At 42.0% G+C, this 19,336-nt stretch overlaps 6 protein-coding genes across 6 annotated transcripts; 3 read left to right on the forward strand and 3 right to left on the reverse strand.

Moving 5' to 3' along the window:
- Positions 1-1,015: 1,015 nt before the first annotated feature.
- On the reverse strand, positions 1,016-3,715 carry V1514DRAFT_321827 (P-loop containing nucleoside triphosphate hydrolase protein; the record flags this gene model as incomplete). Its single annotated transcript, XM_066926073.1, has 2 exons — positions 1,016-2,397; positions 2,464-3,715. The coding sequence occupies 2 exons, from the start codon at positions 3,713-3,715 to the stop codon at positions 1,016-1,018; spliced, it is 2,634 nt and encodes an 877-aa protein (XP_066781559.1).
- Positions 3,716-3,790: 75 nt separating this feature from the next.
- On the forward strand, positions 3,791-5,117 carry V1514DRAFT_336049 (WD40-repeat-containing domain protein; the record flags this gene model as incomplete). The annotated part of the gene is made up of 3 exons (XM_066928487.1): positions 3,791-3,809; positions 3,868-3,975; positions 4,038-5,117. 3 exons carry the CDS (start codon positions 3,791-3,793, stop codon positions 5,072-5,074), a joined length of 1,164 nt encoding a protein of 387 aa, XP_066781560.1. The 3' UTR covers positions 5,075-5,117.
- A 137-nt stretch (positions 5,118-5,254) lies between these two features.
- Positions 5,255-6,584, forward strand: V1514DRAFT_336052 (pyridoxal phosphate-dependent transferase). The gene is made up of 2 exons (XM_066928488.1): positions 5,255-5,392; positions 5,471-6,584. The coding sequence occupies exons 1-2, from the start codon at positions 5,344-5,346 to the stop codon at positions 6,544-6,546; spliced, it is 1,125 nt and encodes a 374-aa protein (XP_066781561.1). The 5' UTR covers positions 5,255-5,343; the 3' UTR covers positions 6,547-6,584.
- A 37-nt stretch (positions 6,585-6,621) lies between these two features.
- Positions 6,622-7,947, reverse strand: V1514DRAFT_162480 (galactosyl transferase GMA12/MNN10 family-domain-containing protein). Its single transcript, XM_066924532.1, has 3 exons — positions 7,526-7,947; positions 7,414-7,463; positions 6,622-7,349 (listed from the first exon to the last, which is right to left on the reverse strand). The coding sequence occupies exons 1-3, from the start codon at positions 7,854-7,856 to the stop codon at positions 6,705-6,707; spliced, it is 1,026 nt and encodes a 341-aa protein (XP_066781562.1). The 5' UTR covers positions 7,857-7,947; the 3' UTR covers positions 6,622-6,704.
- A 905-nt stretch (positions 7,948-8,852) lies between these two features.
- On the reverse strand, positions 8,853-14,972 carry V1514DRAFT_321831 (1,3-beta-glucan synthase component-domain-containing protein; the record flags this gene model as incomplete). The annotated part of the gene is made up of 5 exons (XM_066926074.1): positions 8,853-8,940; positions 9,007-9,094; positions 9,162-12,276; positions 12,336-14,575; positions 14,627-14,972. The coding sequence occupies 5 exons, from the start codon at positions 14,970-14,972 to the stop codon at positions 8,853-8,855; spliced, it is 5,877 nt and encodes a 1,958-aa protein (XP_066781563.1).
- A 2,206-nt stretch (positions 14,973-17,178) lies between these two features.
- Positions 17,179-19,096, forward strand: V1514DRAFT_162725 (HORMA domain-containing protein). Its single transcript, XM_066924535.1, has 3 exons — positions 17,179-17,403; positions 17,466-18,059; positions 18,124-19,096. The coding sequence occupies exons 1-3, from the start codon at positions 17,264-17,266 to the stop codon at positions 19,082-19,084; spliced, it is 1,695 nt and encodes a 564-aa protein (XP_066781564.1). The 5' UTR covers positions 17,179-17,263; the 3' UTR covers positions 19,085-19,096.
- The last annotated feature ends 240 nt before the right edge of the window (positions 19,097-19,336 follow it).

Below are 19,336 nucleotides of genomic sequence, written 5' to 3' on the forward strand. Positions count from 1 at the left end.
GCATGGCAAATTACAGACAGGATAGTAAAGGATCCTGACATTATGAAGATCACACGCGATGTCAGATTGACATTTGAATTGGATACCAAACAAAAAATCAAATTTTATACAATTTTTAATCAATTCTGATTCATGATACCGATTTGTTTCATTATCGGCTTATTCATCTGTCTGTTGCTACATATATATATATATATATATTTTATTCTTTTCTTCATCAGAACGGTTCACAAATAGCCTTGTTCGATTCAGTTACATATTTATTATATCTCATGTTTAAAATTGCAAAACACAAAAAAATTATAAAATGTAAAAATTTTAAAAAAAAAATTTTTTTGTTTTTCATGTTTCATCACAGTATACGATCGTGTCCATAAATTATATATATTTTAATGAACTGTTCACATAGTCAATACTTTTTAATAAGTAATAGGTTTTTTTATGGATTTAGTTACCGAAAATATGCAATTTTTTTATTGTCTGCTATATCTGTAAAGTGTATTCATGTATTAATTCCCCTCTACCTTCCTGGACGAAAAATTTGTTTATACATTAAGATTGTGAATTAACCAGAAACTTCGGATATGCTGACATTTTGCGCCATAACAAAAAATTCGTTAAACTTGAACATTTAATTTACAGTAATTCAAGCAGTATGTTGGTAGTCATCGTATCATTTAAATTTAGGATATTGTTAATAATATTTCTTTTCTTTTTTTTGCCCGCAGTTATGTAGTTGGCAATAATAATATGATGCATGGCAAATATAAACATGATGACCGAAAAACTGTCTAAACCTATGAGCGTATTTGGAAAAAAATGCGTTGGTCTTTTTTTTTTCTTACACATCCCCCCTACTCCCAAATAATATAACGTCAATAACCATTTTACCAACTTGGTTTGCTTGTCATACTGCATGTGTAACTGTCTATTCAACAGAGACTTAAAACTTAACAACCAGCACGCGATGCAAAGAAATAAACATACATATATATATACATGATGCAAGATTACATCAATCTTTCTTTTCTTCAATATCCTTCGACTTGTAGAAATGCGGTGACACCTCGGTAAGCCATTGAGGTTGAATGGGCATGCAATTCCGCATGAACTCTTTACTCGTGAGTACTAATTCATGATACAAAATCCATTTAGGCTTTTTCTTAAACAGTACGCTCGAAGGATGCACATGCACGGTTTGACCAGTCTTGACCGTCCGGTAGCTCTCACCGTTGCGAGTCAGGCGTGCAGTGTTTGTGAAAAAACCGGCCGTGATTGCCTTTTGAATGTTGAGCAGTCCCTGATCTTGTGTGCCAGATGACGACAACTTGACGCCCACGCGCTCGCATAACCTGGCAAGCTGATCGCGCACGTCATGCGCTCGCGTGAGCGACTTGATTTGCAAGAAATTTTCCGCAGCCCACTGTTGCGAATACTCAGTGTCAACCCATTCGTTCCAAATTTCTAATAATGACAAGTGATCACCTCCTGGCCTAACAAAAGCTTCCCGCGCCTTGTCTGCATGTAATTTTTTGTCCTTGGGTCGATAAAACAAAGTTGACGCTTCACCTAACATGGAAATTATGGAAAGCACTTCCTCCACGCATTCATACTTGTCAGAAACAATTATGGCCTTGGAAAACTTTGGATCTGTTGGAAATTCAGCCATTTGCCTGCCCAGCTTGGTCAACTCGCCCCGATCATTTAACGCGCCAAGTGCGTATAAATGTTCTAATGATCGAACTATGGTCTCTGTCGGAGGTGGATCCATAAAGTCAAAATTTAATAAGTCGTTAATCCCCAATGACATTAATAACAAAACCACGCTTTCCAAATTTGTTCGCTGAATCTCGGGCGTCGTGTTTTGTGGTAACTCATTGAAAAAGGCCCATTTGGTAAACAAACGGAAACATTTTCCGGGACCGACTCGACCGGCACGACCGGCGCGCTGGTTCGCAGAAGCTTGCGAGCATTGAGTTACTACTAAAGATTCCATTCCGGTCCTTGGATTGTAAACGTTCTCCTTAACGTACCCGGGATCAATCACGTATACGATTCCATCAATTGTGATTGATGTCTCGGCAATGTTGGTCGCCAACACGACTTTCCTGGCCCCCTTGGGAGTCGGTTCAAAAATTTTGGCTTGCAAATCTGGCGGCAAATTTGCATAGATTGGACAGATTACTAATTCGGCTATTCGGTTGCCAAGCTTATGACAAATATCAGTCAGTGATTCTTGCATGGTATCAATTTCATCTTGGCCGGTTAAAAAGACCAAGATGTCACCAGGCTGGTTTGAAGAATGAATCTGAAAAATCGTGTTTATTGCTGCTTGCACATAGTTTGCTTCTGGCTGTGGCGTGTAATATATATCAACAGGGTACCTTCTTCCCGGAACTATTAAAAAAAAAAGATTGTTAGCTAATGTAATACAAATGATAAAACGTGACAGCATATGCGTACTTTCAAAAATTGGCGCGTCATCGAAAAATTCGGAAAATTTTTGCGCATCCATGGTGGCTGACGATATTAAAAGTTTTAGATCTTTTCTAAATCGGGATATATCTTTAAGCAGTCCAAACAAGATATCAGTTGCCAACGTGCGTTCGTGAGCTTCATCAATCATTAGTGCAGAATACCCAGATAATTCAGGATCGGTTAAAAACTCGCGCAAAAGCATGCCATCAGTCATATATTTCAATACCGTCTTTTCTGAAGTCTTGTCTTCAAACCTGATTGAATAACCAACCTCGTTGCCTAACTTGACGCCCATTTCTTCCGCCACTCGTTGTGCTACTGACATGGCAGCCACCCTTCTTGGTTGCGTACAGCCAACTTTTTTGTTATCCTTAGTATAACCGGCTTCATGCAGGTATTGCGGCAACTGCGTTGTCTTGCCCGAACCGGTCTCACCAACAATGATCAATACTTGAAAGTTTTCAAACGCATCTAATAAATCAGTTCGATACTTGTAAATTGGTAATGAGGCACGACTTTGTGCCATCGTCGCCGCATGAACCTCAGCTTGCTTTAATTTTGCGTTTAATTCTTCCTGTTCGCGACTTAAGGCTTCGGTTGCTTCCTGAAGAAAATCAATCCTTGTTGATTCATCAATCACAAACTCGTAATCTTGTTCTTGCTGGTCAAATTCTCTAGTCTTGCGCTTGGCAGTAGCCTTACGAGCTTGCTCGTCTTCCCATCTTGACTCATCGGTTATGACTTTCCGCTTGTAATCACCACCGCCACCACCAGCGTCCGAATATCGTTGATAAAGCAATTCTTCTTTTTTTTTTCGATTTATCCGTCCCTTCTCTGCCAAATAATCTTCCGGAAGCGCATAACCTTCATACGCGCCATCCAACTCCATCCGTTCCTCGGCAATGCGCAAGATCTTTTTGTTGTACTCAACCTGGCGATGCTCGTCCTCGGTTAACTTGACGCCGCGTAATAACGTTTCGTCATCTTTAACCTGTTGCCGCAACTCTTCCAATTTTTTTTGCTCGCGTCTTCCTAAATAAGACTGTCGTGAACGGATGCGCAGGTCAGGCAATGCGGCCCCTCGAGATTGTGCATCCTTGGCCGGTCGTCCAAATTCCGACCGATCTTCGGTCCGTCTTTGGTCTCGTTGCCGTAATCGATCTGCTAAAGCGTCTCTTTCCTCAATGTCCCTTTTGCGAGCATCATCTTCGTCTTCTTCTTTACTGGGATCTGCCATTCTTTTTAAGATGAACGTTATATTAATTTGTTTGTACAAAGTAAAAAAAAATTAAAAACACTTTATGGCGTAAACATGTGCGGAGATAAACCGGGTAACTTACTCTAATTATCGAACCAAGGACTTTCGAAAAAACGTGGGTGGGGGATGAGCTTATGAAAAACAAAAAAAAAAACATACGCACACACAGAGCGAGACGAGGCCAGCAATGGAACCATTCGTCACTGGACATGCAGATTTAATTCATGATGTTGCATATGGTACATATTTGATGATGTGGTCAATATGTTTGTTTGGGTTTTACTTATTAACGAGGATGCAGATTACTATGGTCGTCACTTAGCGACTTGCTCGTCAGATCAGCATATTCGGGTATTTGGCAAATCGCCGGACTCAGTATCATGGCAGTTGCAATCTATCTTTAAGGCACATGATGCACAAGTATTCAGCATTTCATTTGCACCTCCACAGTATGGATTATTGATCGCGTCAGCCTCGTCAGATCAGAACGTGAGGCTGCATGTGAGCGACGACGACGGCGTGACGTTCAAGCGGATAGCGAACTTGGCCGACTCGAACGGGTCGGTTACGAACGTGAGCTTTGCCAAGCATTTAAGTCATGGCTTGAAACTGGCGTGCATCGGAACCGACGGCGTGGCCCGCGTGTACCACGCGGCCGATCCGTCGGACCTGAAATTATGGCACCTGGCGTTTGAGCAACGCGTGGACGATGCGGCACAGGTTGGCAGGGACTTGCAAGGTGATTTTGCCCTTGACTGGTGCCCGGCCGGATTTCTTGCCGTTCCAGTGTTTGAGGACGGCACGGGTGTGGTGAACGGGAATGAGGATCAGGACGACGACGAATTACCACGGGTGGACAGGCTGGCGATTCAGGAAAAGCAAGTGGAGCAATTTGTAGCTAGCGCCGGCACAACCGCGGTTGTATTTAGGAAGCAGCAAGATGTTGGGCCGTATGCGTTCGAACCAAAAGAAAGATTAGACGGCCACGGGGACATCATACACGACGTTGCGTGGGCGTTGAACGCCCGCGTGAACGGGCGGTACGAATTGATTGCGACCGCGTGCAAGGATGGGTTTGTGCGCATTTACCAGCTGTCATTGAAGCGGCCGGCAAGTAAGAACGGTGACGACAGTGACGATGTCGGGTACGACGTGCGACTGCTTAATCAATTCGATGACCACAAGAACGAGGTGTGGAAAGTGTCATGGAACTCTGACGGCACGATCTTGAGTTCCTCCGGAGACGACGGGTACGTGCGGTTCTGGAAACAGTCTTACAAGGGCGAGTTTGTGTGCATCAAGGCGGTTTCGTCCGAGCCCAGCAACGGGGACGAGTAAAGTATTTTGTATATATAATTAACTGGTTAACTATGAAGATGCCTATTACATACGCATTTACGTAAGTGGCCCCTGAGCCCGGATTAACGTTGTTGCGGCCAAAAGTGGCGGTTTTGTAAACTCTTTTTGTTCTGATGATGAATATGTAATGAGTGATCAGGAAAATTACTCACCACTTGCCAGCGAGACTCAGCTTAGCTTGACCACTTTTTTTAACCTTCACCAGTAAACACCATATATATACATACATACAAGCAATACCTCCAATAATGACTCTGGAATACAATTATCCCAGTGTGGCGGCCACGGATTTCAAGAGTGAGTGCGGTTCCATCCGACGCTGTCTTCTGGCTTTTTTTTTTTTTTTTGGATTTATTTGGCTTACATTGTACACAGGTGATACCGTGACCACGCCGACGCCGGCGATGCTGAAGGCCATGTTGACCGCCACTCATGGAGACGACGTTTACAAAGAGGACAAGACCACGAACGACTTGCAGGAACGGGTGGCGGTCATGACCGGCAAGCCGGCCGGTTTGTTTGTCGTGTCCGGGACCATGGGTAACCAGCTATGCCTGCGTGCCCACCTCAAGCAGCCGCCGTACTCGATCTTGTGTGACTATCGTGCTCACGTGTACACGCACGAAGCTGCCGGCCTGGCCGTGCTGTCGCAAGCCATGGTCACGCCCGTGCACCCTTCAAATGGGGTTTACCTTACGGCCGAAGACGTGGCCAAGTACCTAATTCTCGGTAACGACATTCATACCGCGCCGACAAAAGTGATCTCACTCGAAAACACGCTTGGCGGAACGATCATGCCGATTGAAGAGATCGCCAAGATTTCGGAACTGGCCCGGCGGCACGACCTGATCGTGCATCTCGACGGCGCCCGTATTTGGAACGCTTCAGCAGAGACCGGCGTGTCGTTGTCTGAATATGGCAAATATTTTGATTCAATGTCGCTTTGTCTTTCCAAGGGCGTGGGCGCGCCGGTCGGAACCGTGATCGTGGGCGAGGTCGAATTTATCGAGACCTGCAATTGGTTTCGCAAGCAAACCGGTGGCGGCATCCGGCAAGCCGGCTTGCTTGCCGCTGCTGCTGACGTGGCGATCACCGATCATTTCCCACACAAATTAAAAGAGACTCATCAGGTTACTCAAAAGCTGGCCCATGATCTGGCCCAACTTGGCATCACTTTCCAATTACCGGTGCAAACTAATTTTATCTTTCTTGATTTATCAAAAGCGGGCATAAGTGCCAGCACGTTAGTGGACGAAGGCAAGAAACTTGGCATCACGATAATGGGATCCCGAATCGCGATTCATCATCAAATTACGAACGATTCAATCGAAAAATTAAAATTGGCAGTTAAAAATTCGATCGAATTTGCCAGGCAACAACGGTCGATTGGCAACGGTCACAAAAAGCCAATCGAAGGTTCGCTGGCATATGGCATTTATGACAAGTTGTAAACTAAATATAGAATTAATACATATCCATATACACATACATAACTATACATACATATAAATTTATAAATGAAACAAACAGCAAGATTCTTTAATCAATATCATACATATTAATTAATAATGGATTCTTTTTTTTTTTTTTTTTTTTTTTTTTGGTAAATTCAAAATAGCAACCATTTCGACTGTTTTTGCAAAGATTTTGACAACTTTGCAAAATTTTCCATCTCACCAAAACAATCTCGCCCCCATTCACAACCTGCCATGTTTACCACAAAATCTCGATCGTTTTGATTATAAAAAATTCTATCATCACCAGCTTGCTCTGAGCATGCGCCATCGGGGAAAGAGTTAATCAATCGTTGCGGGATAAACGCCACGCCGGATCGGATCCATGCCTGATTTGAATACATGTGTTCCAACGCATCTTGCTCCTTATGCTCCCATTGCATGTGCCTTTGCTCATAATATACCGGGTCCCACCATGCATCCAACACGTAATCTGTCCATTCACTTCGGCGAATGAAAAAACTCCCCAGGTTAAACCCTCCGCAATCTTGAGGCACGATAATGTTAATGTCATGCGTGTTATCCACAAACGGAATCTCGACCGGGATGTTCATCGGATTATAATCAGCCAGGCTTCGATATGTGTTGTTTGCCAACTTGTTAAACACTTGTCGTTCCAATGAAATTTCCGGTTCCATAATGAACGTATGAAGATCAAGCCACCAAAACCATTCTGCTTTTGGATATTGCTTCATTGTCGATTTGATCACGTCAACTTTTTCCCATGATTCTCGCCATTCCTATAGATTAAAACATTCGTTAAAAAATAACACTATTTGGGATAAACAACTCTATTTAACGTACGTGTGCGTATCTCTTTTTAATTGACATGTCCTGTACGGCAAGATGATATCCTAATAACACGTTGAGTTAGCAAAAAAAAAAAAGCCAAAAAACAAATTAACAGGTTTCATACCATGACGATCAGCATACGCTCGCTTGTTGGCAATACTCTGCCTCTCCACTGCCCATTCCTTTGGTCCTTTCCATTGCATGACCCCGCCACCTTGGTTCACGGCCAAGATGATCACGAACTTGCTTGAATGCCATCCAAACAATCTCGCGATCCCAAAATTTCCGCCACTACCACCGACTAAAAAAGAAATTGTGAAAATTATTAAGACTATTGTTATTAATAATAATCGACGTCGGCGACCAAATATTTGTCTTGAAAGTCGGCGGATCCGGTTCGTCACTTTGCTTGTCCGTGATGCTGGCGCAAAATAATAATCATCCTTATCCTTCATTCTCCCTCAAAAAATTAGATATATATATATAATATATATATCTAATTAAGGTCACCCCCTGTTATACTCAATTCGTTTCACTTAATTATTATTGTATTTCCTTTTATCAAAAGATGTATAACTTTTTTTTTTTTCTCTGTTGGATGAGATTTTTATTGTTCCAATTCACGTTGTGTTTTGAAAATGTTTAAATTTCTCAAACGAACTTCTCGAAACTTTCCTAACCGCCGGTTGTGGGTTATTTTTAAAAATTGTATTCCAAACGCGGGTTGTGAAATGGTTTATATTATTATGCCATACAATCATTTCAACTCACAATCACCCAGCAGAGGAAAAAAAAAAAAAAAAAAACCGGTCAAAAATATGAATACATGAATGGAAAATCTTAAAATAAAATAAAATTGCAAATTTCAAGATTTTTTTTATAAATAATTTAAAAATAATAATAATTAATTAATTAACAACAACATTGAAATTCGTACTCAAACTGGTTTGTCCAAAAGCAGAAATGTGAACCAAAAAAAATATTGGTCCGTGCGTAAATTCCTTCCTCCAGCCGTGCATAGCATTTTTATCCCGCATTTGTAAAATGAACGGGTGAAGTTGATAATAATAATAATAATTGACAGAACTATACAAACATAAAACACATTTCTCATAAAAAAAGAAAAAAATAAAAACAAACAAAACATATGAACAAAAATATAATAACATTCAGTTAAAAAAAAGTCTGCAAAGTAAATATTCGACTTTTTTTTTTCCTCTTCCTCTTCTTCTCATCCCTTCTATAATGACGCAGACATCAGTGATCCATAATATTCCGTTTCATGACCCCAACCCTCCCATTATACCAAAGCAAAATAAAACATTCATAACAATAAAATAATGATAAAACACATTCAGACTCCTTATATATACAAGTTGCCCAGTTAATGAAATGTTATCTTCAAATTTTTCCTTTTCTTTTTTTTACTTTTTTTTTCGTATTCCACTTGCTTAATTATGAATAAACGCAGTGGATGCATGCGCTGCGGATGATGCAGACGAGAATGATGCCCAGACTGACGATGGAGCATTAGGGCCACTAAAGATAAACATTAATATATCGCATAATCAAGGGCAAAAAAAAAGTTCAAACAATAAAACTTACGTGTCGTTGTTATTCTGTCCAATTGGCTGAACAAGGCCCTGGAACGACACTGGCAAATTGTCGGCCCACGATTCAGACATGTACTTTCCTATACAACCAATTAGTCATCTACAATTCAATCCAGAAACAAAAAAAAATTAATGATTAGAACATACCAGCAACAGCAGGGGCAACAATCAATGCCACAAAAACTGCAAACAAAATGAAATACAAGGTGGCATATCTCTTCACCAACCGCTTTCTCAATTTGGCTTGCTTCAACGAGAAAATTGGTGGCCTAATTTGTCTGGAAGGACGAAGCCAAAACAACATGGTAGAATGCCATCTATCAATCAACGGAATGCAAACAGCCGGTCCCTGTGCAAACAAGATAATATGTCCCAAAATAAAATCAGACGAAAACATAGACAATTCCACAATCTTGCAAATAAATTCACGACCAGGCTGGGTCAACGAATGCCAACCCAGACCAGTAGAATACCATTTTCCGGACCACCATGCACGATTGGCTGAATCGTTCTTGAATTCACGAGTCAAAAACAAAACCGTCATAACCTTGCAGATCAATCGCTGAATCGACATGGCAGCCACCATGCCAAGAATGGCCTTGTCAAACTTCCAACCTTGCAAGAGCCACATGACTTCGAAAAACACGATCTGCACGATGACTGCGATACCATGAGCAATACCTGCAATCACTGCCGAAGTCTTTTGACAGCACAGTCCCAACAAAGGACCAGCACAACATGCCAAACCAAAAAACACCATAAGAGCTCCGGCATTGATTACGATTGGTGCAAGTGCAACAATAACTAAACGAAGAACCGAGTTCACAGGAGTGGCATTACTAACACCAGTCTGCGCGTTAATGAAGAAATATGGAATAACGCTTGCAGCTGCAACAATAATCGGTCCAAAGATCTCGGAAAAGAAAACATTGGTAAACTTGGCTCGCGGAGTATCAGAAATTGAAGACTCAGATTCATCACCCAAAGTCTTGCGCTTGTAGCCAGTAATTCGAGTTCTGATAAGTCTGCAATATCCGATCCATGAATTCTTGTGCCACTTGGTATTACCTCGAGAAAGCCATCGAATGAAATCACGATAATCAATAAAGAAATCGGTCCAGGCAAATTGATGAGGATTGTACAAAAATGGTGATTCAACAAACGCGAAAAGAGATATCCAGAACCATAACAATGCAGCATTCCAAATTGTCAATGTCGCAAACAGCAACGCCATGAACGCTCTCGCACCAAAATAAATGGAAGGACCAGCAAATCGGGAATACAATACGGAAAACGGAATTCTGGTGAATGCAAATCCACGTCCTGTACCGATATAACGCGCACCTCCAAACGATAAATCAGCAAGCAACGAATGCGCATACATTTGACACACAAACACTTCGAAAAGCGGTGAGGTTGACAAGAAATGCTTGCCAAGACGTTTAGCCGCATGCCAGATACCACGTTCCATGATTTCTTGCACAATCAACGGAATAAAGGAAAAGAAGAACACAATAAAGATGGACAAAATACATCTCTGAACCCAATTCACTACAGGAGCCAAATTGTAGCAACCAATAGGGACCAAAACATCAGTAATGGGCTTGTTCTTGTCGTAGTAACATCTAATAGTCTCATGAGCAAGCGCGCCAATGTTCAACAAAACCAACATGAAGAACTGGACAGACAGAATGATAAACAAATTATTGATGTGGAAACCAGGGTGCGCATAATAAAACGATAAAAAGCGATCCAAGGGAAGCTGAGTACCCAAATAGTAATATTCACGAGACAACATCTGTTCACCCATACCGGTACCAATCTTGGTGGTGAAATTCAAAATCGAACCAAATCCAAGATCACGACCTTTACCACATTGGTAATATTCGCAATGCTTGATGCGACCACCTCGAAGGAGAGCATTCATACCAGCGTAAATATCTTCGTTAAGATGAAGACCCTTCTGAGCTTTCGAGACACCACCACGAGTAATCATGAACGTAGCATTCAAGAAATCTGGATGACCGTAATGCAATTTACCGCCAATCTGAGCAAGCGTACGAGCAAACAATGTTCCAAATGTCTGTTCCTTCCCAGCAGCAACGTCTCCAAGAACACCAATGTTTTCAGAGAAAATATATTCACGAGCACCAAGTATGGCAACCGGGTTAAAGACCTCATTTTGAACGCCGGGAGCATACGGGTTAACGTTCTCAACAGTCATTTCTTCGAATTCTGCAAGAACAGACCTGATCTTCAAACATTCTTCCAGGTAGTTATCCTGATTTGCGTCAATCAATTGAATATATTCTCCACGGTGGAAAATGAGTGCATGGTTCTGATTATCTGACTTTCCATCACCAAGAATTGGATTACCAGATAGCTGAATACGGAACTTTGGACGACGCTTGCCGTTTTCCATAACTTCACAGTGACCATCAATAAGAGCAGAGAAAATACGAGGCTCTTCACCTTCGTTCAATGGAGGTTCTTCATCAAGATATGCGATTTGTAAATCAGGATAGGCTCGCAGTAAAAACTCGGTGTTTTCCATCTCATCAGGCTTGAACTTGGTAAGACGTTGCATTGAAACCAAAAACTTAAACTTGCGTCGCGCCATTCGTTCAAGTTCACGTTCCAACTTCTCAGTATTGCCACCAAACAATTGAACAACTTCGGGATTTTCAACACGATAAAGAAGTTTAATAGCACGAGCATAATTCATAAAACCGGAAATCGTACGGTACAAGGTTTGATATCTTAAAGAAGCCCAAATTCTAGTTCTAAGGGTGTACTCTGGAGCTGCAGATTTGAAACCAATACAGTAAAATGGAAGATCGTCAATCTTGCTCTTGGCAGCATCTTCGTCCTTCTCAAAATTCACAGAACCACCGTTATAACCACCGGTTTCCTCAGCCAATATCTTGGTATCCTTGACAAAGCACTCCCATTCAGTAGGATGCAGGTGCTTAAGATATTCAAGCAAAGTGACACGAGCGAACTGATCATCTTCGCGAATAATTTCTCTAAGCGAAAGAAGAATTTTTTCAGAATAATGAGGAACCAAAACAGTAAAAGTTGGCATGTTATCAACAGGAAGAGGCTCTGGGATGGGAGTAGAAAGCGATTGCGCAAAGAAAGAAATTCGACGCTCAGCCTCGGATCCAGTAGGGAAAAATTCAGCTTTGAAAGAATGATCTTCTTGAGCTACAAAAAAAGTAGGCGCACGCAAAGTACGCTTTCCTTCCTGTTCTGATGGAACCTATAAAAACAAGTTAGTTTAAAAAAAAAAAAAATTATTAGAGTAGAAGTGAATTTTACCTGATGGTAGAGCAATTTTTGAACATGATCAATGGCTAATAAATGCTCACGGTACATTGAAATAACGATGGCATTCCAAATTTGAGAAATAAGAACCTTAGGCTTATACTTGATCTCCATATCAGTTGTGGCCAATACCTTGGAGTAAATACGCTTGGGGAGACGTGAAAAAATGTTTCTCCAAGGCGTAAGAATAGACACACCAAGATAGAATGAGCGAGCAACCGAAAAAATAGTGTTCCAGATAATATACCACAAGTATGTATCAAGGAAGAAAAGAACAAGATCAGTAATGTACATCATGATCAGCACGATATGACCTTGCTGCCTGCAGAGTACGTCACCGAAATACTTTTCTCCGACACATCGGTTGATCGTCAAGGTCGACAAAATTCGGATGGGATCACGAATTGACAACGTCAAAAACCAATATGATTCAATAAACTTTGCAAAAAAAACACCTGTCCAAAGACCATAGGACATCCACATGTTATTACCATGAAGGCGAGGAAAGGCTGCCGTAAAGCTCTGGTTGGCCACGTATTTTCTGCTATTCTTGGTGGTGAGGTTTCCAAAAAGAGAACCAAGTGGCATAATTGAAAAAAACAAGAATGTAACGAGAGCAATAAAAAACTGCACAATGCCAAGAACATGAGCACCCCTGTTGTCTTCGTCAAGTTTACAAATAAACAGAATGTAAACTGAAGGAGCAAAGTTAATAATAAAGATACCAATTAAAAATAGCAGACGACGTGTGAGATGTTGAGCACCAGGCCATTGACGAGGAACAAAAGCCCATTCAGAGATCGTGGCGATAATGTTGATCAATGTGGCAACCGAACCACCTAGGGCAACAGCAGACCAACGGAATTGAGGCTTGGGCTGATTGTTAATCATTTGATTATAATTCTTGGTGTAGAGCGTAGGGGAGTTGTAAGCAGTATAGAACCAAAACATGGTGACGTGAATAATCCAGATACGGTTGAAATTGACCGCCATGTGAAACCAAGAACGGGTTTCTTTGTAAGTCTTAAAAAACACGTTCTTCCAATCAACTTCACCCAACTTGACAAAGCGATCCTTGGGCTCAATGTCAACCAAACGAGTGCCATCTTCGAGGACGATGCGCTCAATTCCTTCAGGGTACCAAAAGAGCTGATTGATATCATCATAACCAATAATTTGGTTATGGTCACGCTCGCGTCTAACATACTTTCCGTCAACAATTTCATAACCTTGATCGCGGATGTACCTGTAAAGAGGTGTAATGACACTATCAAGGTAGTGACCTTCAGGAACAGGTTCGACCCGATTCTGACATTCAGGAGAGTTGTAGTAGTCATCAGCACATTTGAAAATAAAACAAAGTGCCTCAGGACAGAAGCGAACCTGATTGGCTTCACCCCAACAAAGAAGATAAAGCGCGATCTGACGAGCACGGTCATGCTGAGACATTCTGTTCATTCTTGTTTTCCATCTGTACTCAGCAGCTTCAAGAGAATTATCACCTTCGAGCTCTTCCAAAGTTTGTTCGGGATTATCAAGAGGCTGAACCTGAGGAGCAGATGCGACATCTTTTTTGTTTCTCTTGAAAACACTAGCCTTTGAACGCTTCTTTGGCTTCTTGCTGCTAATCTTCATGTTACGAAATCCAATTTCATCATCCAGATCAAGATGAGCCGCGAAATACCACTTGCGGTAGTTGGCATTGTCACCACCAATATAGTCAGCATGAAGCGACAATAGAGCTTGATTAGGCGTCATGCGAGAAGCTCTAGAATCAAGAAGAATCATGAGATGGTCAAACATGTTGCGCATGCTGTCACGTTGGAAGCCAAATTTGTTTGTGAGGTCGATGAAGATATCTTCAATTTCTTCCTTTGAAAGCGGAATCTGATTATCCGAAGTCCAAGTTGGATACGGCTCACGAGAAAGAGCAGGCACGCCTTGGATTTGACTTTGGTAATCAAGACCATAAATGGGCGTGGACGCGCCAGACGATCTGTTGCCATTAAAAGAGGCTTGCGAAGAAGATGGTCTGTAGGCGCGGCGAGCATTGGGCGGATTGTGGAAACGCTCATCACCTCTGCCATAGTAATCCATTTCAGCAGCCCGAGCCATGTCAGACCTCATGGTGAAGTCGCTGAACGTCTCCGAATCCACGTCTGAATCACGACCGCGACGTTTTCCTTTGACACCTTCGTAAGGATGATGAGACTGGGCAGGATCGACAGGGCCATCTACTTGAATTAATAAAATGAAAATCTAAATAAGAATAGAAGTAAACCTACCGTAGGCGTCAGCAGGACTAGCTGGATAAACTTCAGAAGGATAATCAGCGCCATAGTGATCTTGAGGGTAGTAGTTTGCCTCGCTGCTGCCGTTCACGTAGCCAGAGTTCTGGAAGTAGCCAGTGTTTTGGTATACACCGTCGTCCTGATAAGCCGGGTCTTCTTGATCATAATATTGGCCGTCATGATAAGCTTGGTGGTCGTAAGTATTTGAGTATTGGTCATAAGTGTCATAAGTGCCTTCATAAGGGCCAGCATGTCCGTAGTCTTCATCATAATATTGCTGCTGTCCGTCGTATGGCGCAGACCCATCCGGGTGGTCATCATACTGCTGTTGATGCGACATGTTGGCTAAAGCCGAAGGTGTCAGTCAACAACCGTATAGACAGAAATATTAAAAAAAAAAACCAAAGCTTTAAGAAATAAAATGGAAACAAAAATAAAAAAGGGGCAGAGCAGGCGGAACGCGTGGTGCCGCGCAAAAGATTTGCAGGCAAACTGACCAACTATTATGCTAACTAACGCAGAACGCAGAGCCCCTTAACCAGCCAAAAAAAAAAAAAAAATAATAATAAAAAAACACAAATGAACGAAGTAGTAACAGCTTGAAACCCGGAGAATCACCAGGATGATTATATACACGACAAGACAACAAAAACTACCGATGTGACGTGCAGAGAGGCACACACAAAAAATAAAATAAAAAACACTTAAAAAATAAATAAAACTTACCAGGACCAAGCACGCGTAGGAAACACCAGAAAAATCAAACAAATCTCCGGCCTAGCTAACAAATGCCTCTGTAGACTATGCAGAAGTTGGAAGAAAAACCTGGATCGAAATTGGCAGGCAGCAACAAAAAGAGAAAGACTGGGAGAGAGTCCGGTGAGGAAGCTGGAAGCAAGCCGGGGGTTGTGATGGACAGAGTAGAGTGACTGACTGAATGAAGTATAAAACGAAATTAGCAGAAAAAAGAAAAAAACGAAAAACGCAGGAAACGGGAAATTGAAACAAGCAATTAGAGTTTGAGGATAAAAATAGGCCAAGAACTCGTTCCTAACAAGCATTTATAGTTTTAGGGCTGGGGCTAGGGCCTAGGGGCTAGGGCTGCCGAATTCGAACTGCGGAGACCAAAACCGGCCGTGTCTGCAATGAATATAACCGGCAATAATAGTATATATACGACGCATACAGCTCAGCAAGATTATCTTCATCACATCACACACCTTGTACCGTGTTCGCAACCACCTACGAGCCATGCACCGGCCGTCGCCACACTTATGCCGACGCGTCATGCACGCGTCGTGGTACAAGCGGTCCGGTTCCCGCGTTGCACAGGCCACCCGATCGGAGAAAAAATCACTTGCCCATCACTCAGTCATCCCGAGTCCTCTTCTACAAAACACGCGTCGTGCGTGACATCCACGTGACGTTTTTATTCTTCCGCTTCAATATAAACTGTTAACTGATATAACCGTAGTTAAAGGCCGCCGATGAATTTGAAAGAATTGCAAGCTTCTCATTTTTTTTTATTTCAAATTCCTCAGCCGATTTTACTAATCTACAACTAGAGATGGCCACGGATTCCGCCGGATACGGATATGACATTTTGTATTCGCGGATAACGGATATATCCGCATATCCGTGGATACTGGCAAGTAAGGAAGTTAGCCAAGCAGGCTCCAAAAGTCCACAATCAGGAATAGTCAATGCAATTGATTTAACAACTTGAACTTGTCCCAAATTGTAACTGGCGCTTACTTAACGCGTCGAATTTCAGTTAGGCGGTGCCATCCCAACCGGCTACTAAGACGCGCTTTGATTGGCGATCATCCCCTTGACGCGGCCCCTTGATGCGTCAATTAGCACTTTCTCTCTCCTTTATTTATTTTACCAACGCACTTATCTCTATCCTGCCTTAGCCATAACTGCTAGAGATTATCTTGCAATTCCAGTCGCTGAAGTGTCTGTCGAACGTCTATTTAGTGGTGGCAGAGATCTCATTGGAGTTAGACGCTACAACTTGAATGGTGATACAATGAGAAAGTTGGCCCTTCTTGGTGAGAGTTTTAAGGGGCCAAAATGATCTAGTGTATATTCAGGTAGTGGTGATTGTCACGTATTGTTATATATATATTTGTTACACTTCATTATACTTTCTTGTTAATGTTATTGATATATGTTATTGTTACGACTTACAAATACTGTATTGTTTTTAATGGATGTTAAATATTATACTAATACTACATAGAAAATATACTTTCAACCTTGGAATACTATGATATCCGTCTTTATCCGCGGATATCTATCCGTGGACATCTTTATCTACAACTGCTATAAGCTATTTTTCTGTAATGTTAATTTCAGAACTCATTTAAATATTTGTCAATATTTTAAAGTCAATGAGCAGTAAATAAAGTGCGAAAAGAAAGTAACTAATGAAACAGACGCGCCAAAAATTATGATTATATAATTGTTGAGTCATGAAAAACGAGTCACGTGGGTGTCTAGAGAAAACGCGTCAATGTTGTATATTGAAAAACAAGCAATCCTTTCTTTTCCCGTTTGCAGTATCTACTTTTGTATACTTTTGTAATACCTTATACCCTCGTGCAAGCTTATCTCAATTATACATACATGGCTCAGCTTTTTCGCAGCCAGATAACTGCCGGCGATCAGTCGCTGCTATCGAAAGTCCAATCCACGACTCCGCGACAGTCTCAAGAGCTTGTGCAAACCTTTCTACTAGCCACCTTTGGCTGCCTCACGTTCCTTAGGTATTATACATGCTTATATATATACCATTGGCTCTGATACTGAGACTTGCTACTTATTGCAGGGGCATTTTCTCTGACGACAACTTCGTTGAAGAACGCTTCGTCGGCTCACTCAACAACGTCGGCCCCCTCAATCCCAAGGACTACGTCCGACTCAAAAAGCTTAAACGCGGGCTTTCTAATCAAGCCGACACGTTTCTTGATTGGATCGAAAAAGGAATATTTGATGCCCTTGATCGGAAATACCTCAAGGCCATTGTGTTCGCCATCTACCTCGACCCCCAACATGCTGCCGACATTACCGAGTCTTACACGTTTAACATTGCGTATCGCGATGATAGCGGTACTGTTGCCGCGTTTGAGCTTCACGATTCTCTTGGCTCGATCTCGCATATTGGTGTTTCTCCGGACGACGTGCGCAAAAACCTTCAACAAATGATGCGTCGGTTCATCATGATCACGCAGACACTGGCCCCCTTGCCAGATGATCGTTACCTCACCATTCGTCTTGTATTTGACGACTCCGCTTGCCCTCATGATTATCAACCTCCGGGTTTCAAAGATGCTTCTAATGATACCGATTTGCAATTTCTTCTCGAACAAGATCAAGAACTTTTACGCCAGGACGCCGGCACATTAAATTCTGGCTGGCATGCGTGCGTACCCAATTTGACGAATAATTCATATCATGTCGTACTTAATTCTTTCTTTTTGTTTTAGTGTCTCATTAAAGATTGCCAGCATTCCTGAAAAGCCGGAGGAACTTTCACAGTTGTCGCAAAGGTCGAAAGCTCACCGGGTTGAGCTTGCCGCTCAAGATCTTGTTACTCCACAATTCATTGTTCCTCAAGTTCGGAGTGCAGATAAGGTTTCAACCCAGTCACCGACCATTATTACCACCCCTTCGTCAAACTTGCCCGGTAGTTTGTCACACGATTTGCAAGCCATGTTTAATTTTGACCCATCTTCCGGCACGCAAGGTGATACTCAAGTTCTTTCTCAACTACTACCTTTGAATCCGGTTCCCACTACCAAAAGGTCAAAATCTACAAAATCTCAAAAACAGACCCCTGCCAGTGTGGCTGCTGCTGTTGAGAAATTAACCATTGACACGCCGAAAAAGACACCTCCGAACTCCAAAAAAAAGAAACTCGAGTCTCAGTCGGATATGCCAGGAGAAATATCCCACATGCGATGCGAATGCGGCTATCATAAAGAAGATGCATTTTTTGATCTTGTTCAGTGTGACAGATGCTCAGAATGGCGGCATGTGTTCTGCTACGGTTACGCGAATACAAAAGAAATAAGTATTGATGACAGTTTTGTGTGCATTACTTGTCAACTACCCCGCATCTCTGTTCAGTCCCTGGCCAAGATCAAAATCCTGGCTCTCTTTCGATGTGCCGTGAGAGTCTTGTTGTCGTTCCAGACAGGAGATAAGGCTGCGACCCATTACACGCTTTCGTCTCGCAACGTGACGGCATTGCTTAAAAAGGTTCACTGCTCGGGAGATGAATTACTAATTATTTTTCAACTTCTTATTGAAACGGGGTTTTTCTCGTTAGATGATTTTTCTACTCCTTCTGTTTTCAAAAGACCAACCATTATGGACGATCTCAAGCTTTATTTTAATCACAAAGAAGACATGCTTACTTCGGTAGAATTTTGTTTTTCAAGGTAACCCATATCAACTTGACAAGCATCATTAACGACTTTTATAGGCGGAAAAGTTATATACTCTACAGGAACATATTGTCGAAAGCAACGAAAGCATTCGACGGTTTCTTAATTTGGACCGCAGCGCTGCAAATGGTGCACATGAACTTTCTGGCTCAATTGGACCACAGGGGTCAGCCAAAAAGGACAACAAAAAGACGACAAAAAAGTCAAAGAAATCAAACAACGCAAACAATGATGTAATACCTATACAGCT

Source organism: Lipomyces japonicus, assembly GCF_038497905.1.
Source record: "Lipomyces japonicus strain CBS 7319 unplaced genomic scaffold V1514scaffold_46, whole genome shotgun sequence".
Taxonomy (NCBI): domain Eukaryota; kingdom Fungi; phylum Ascomycota; class Lipomycetes; order Lipomycetales; family Lipomycetaceae; genus Lipomyces; species Lipomyces japonicus.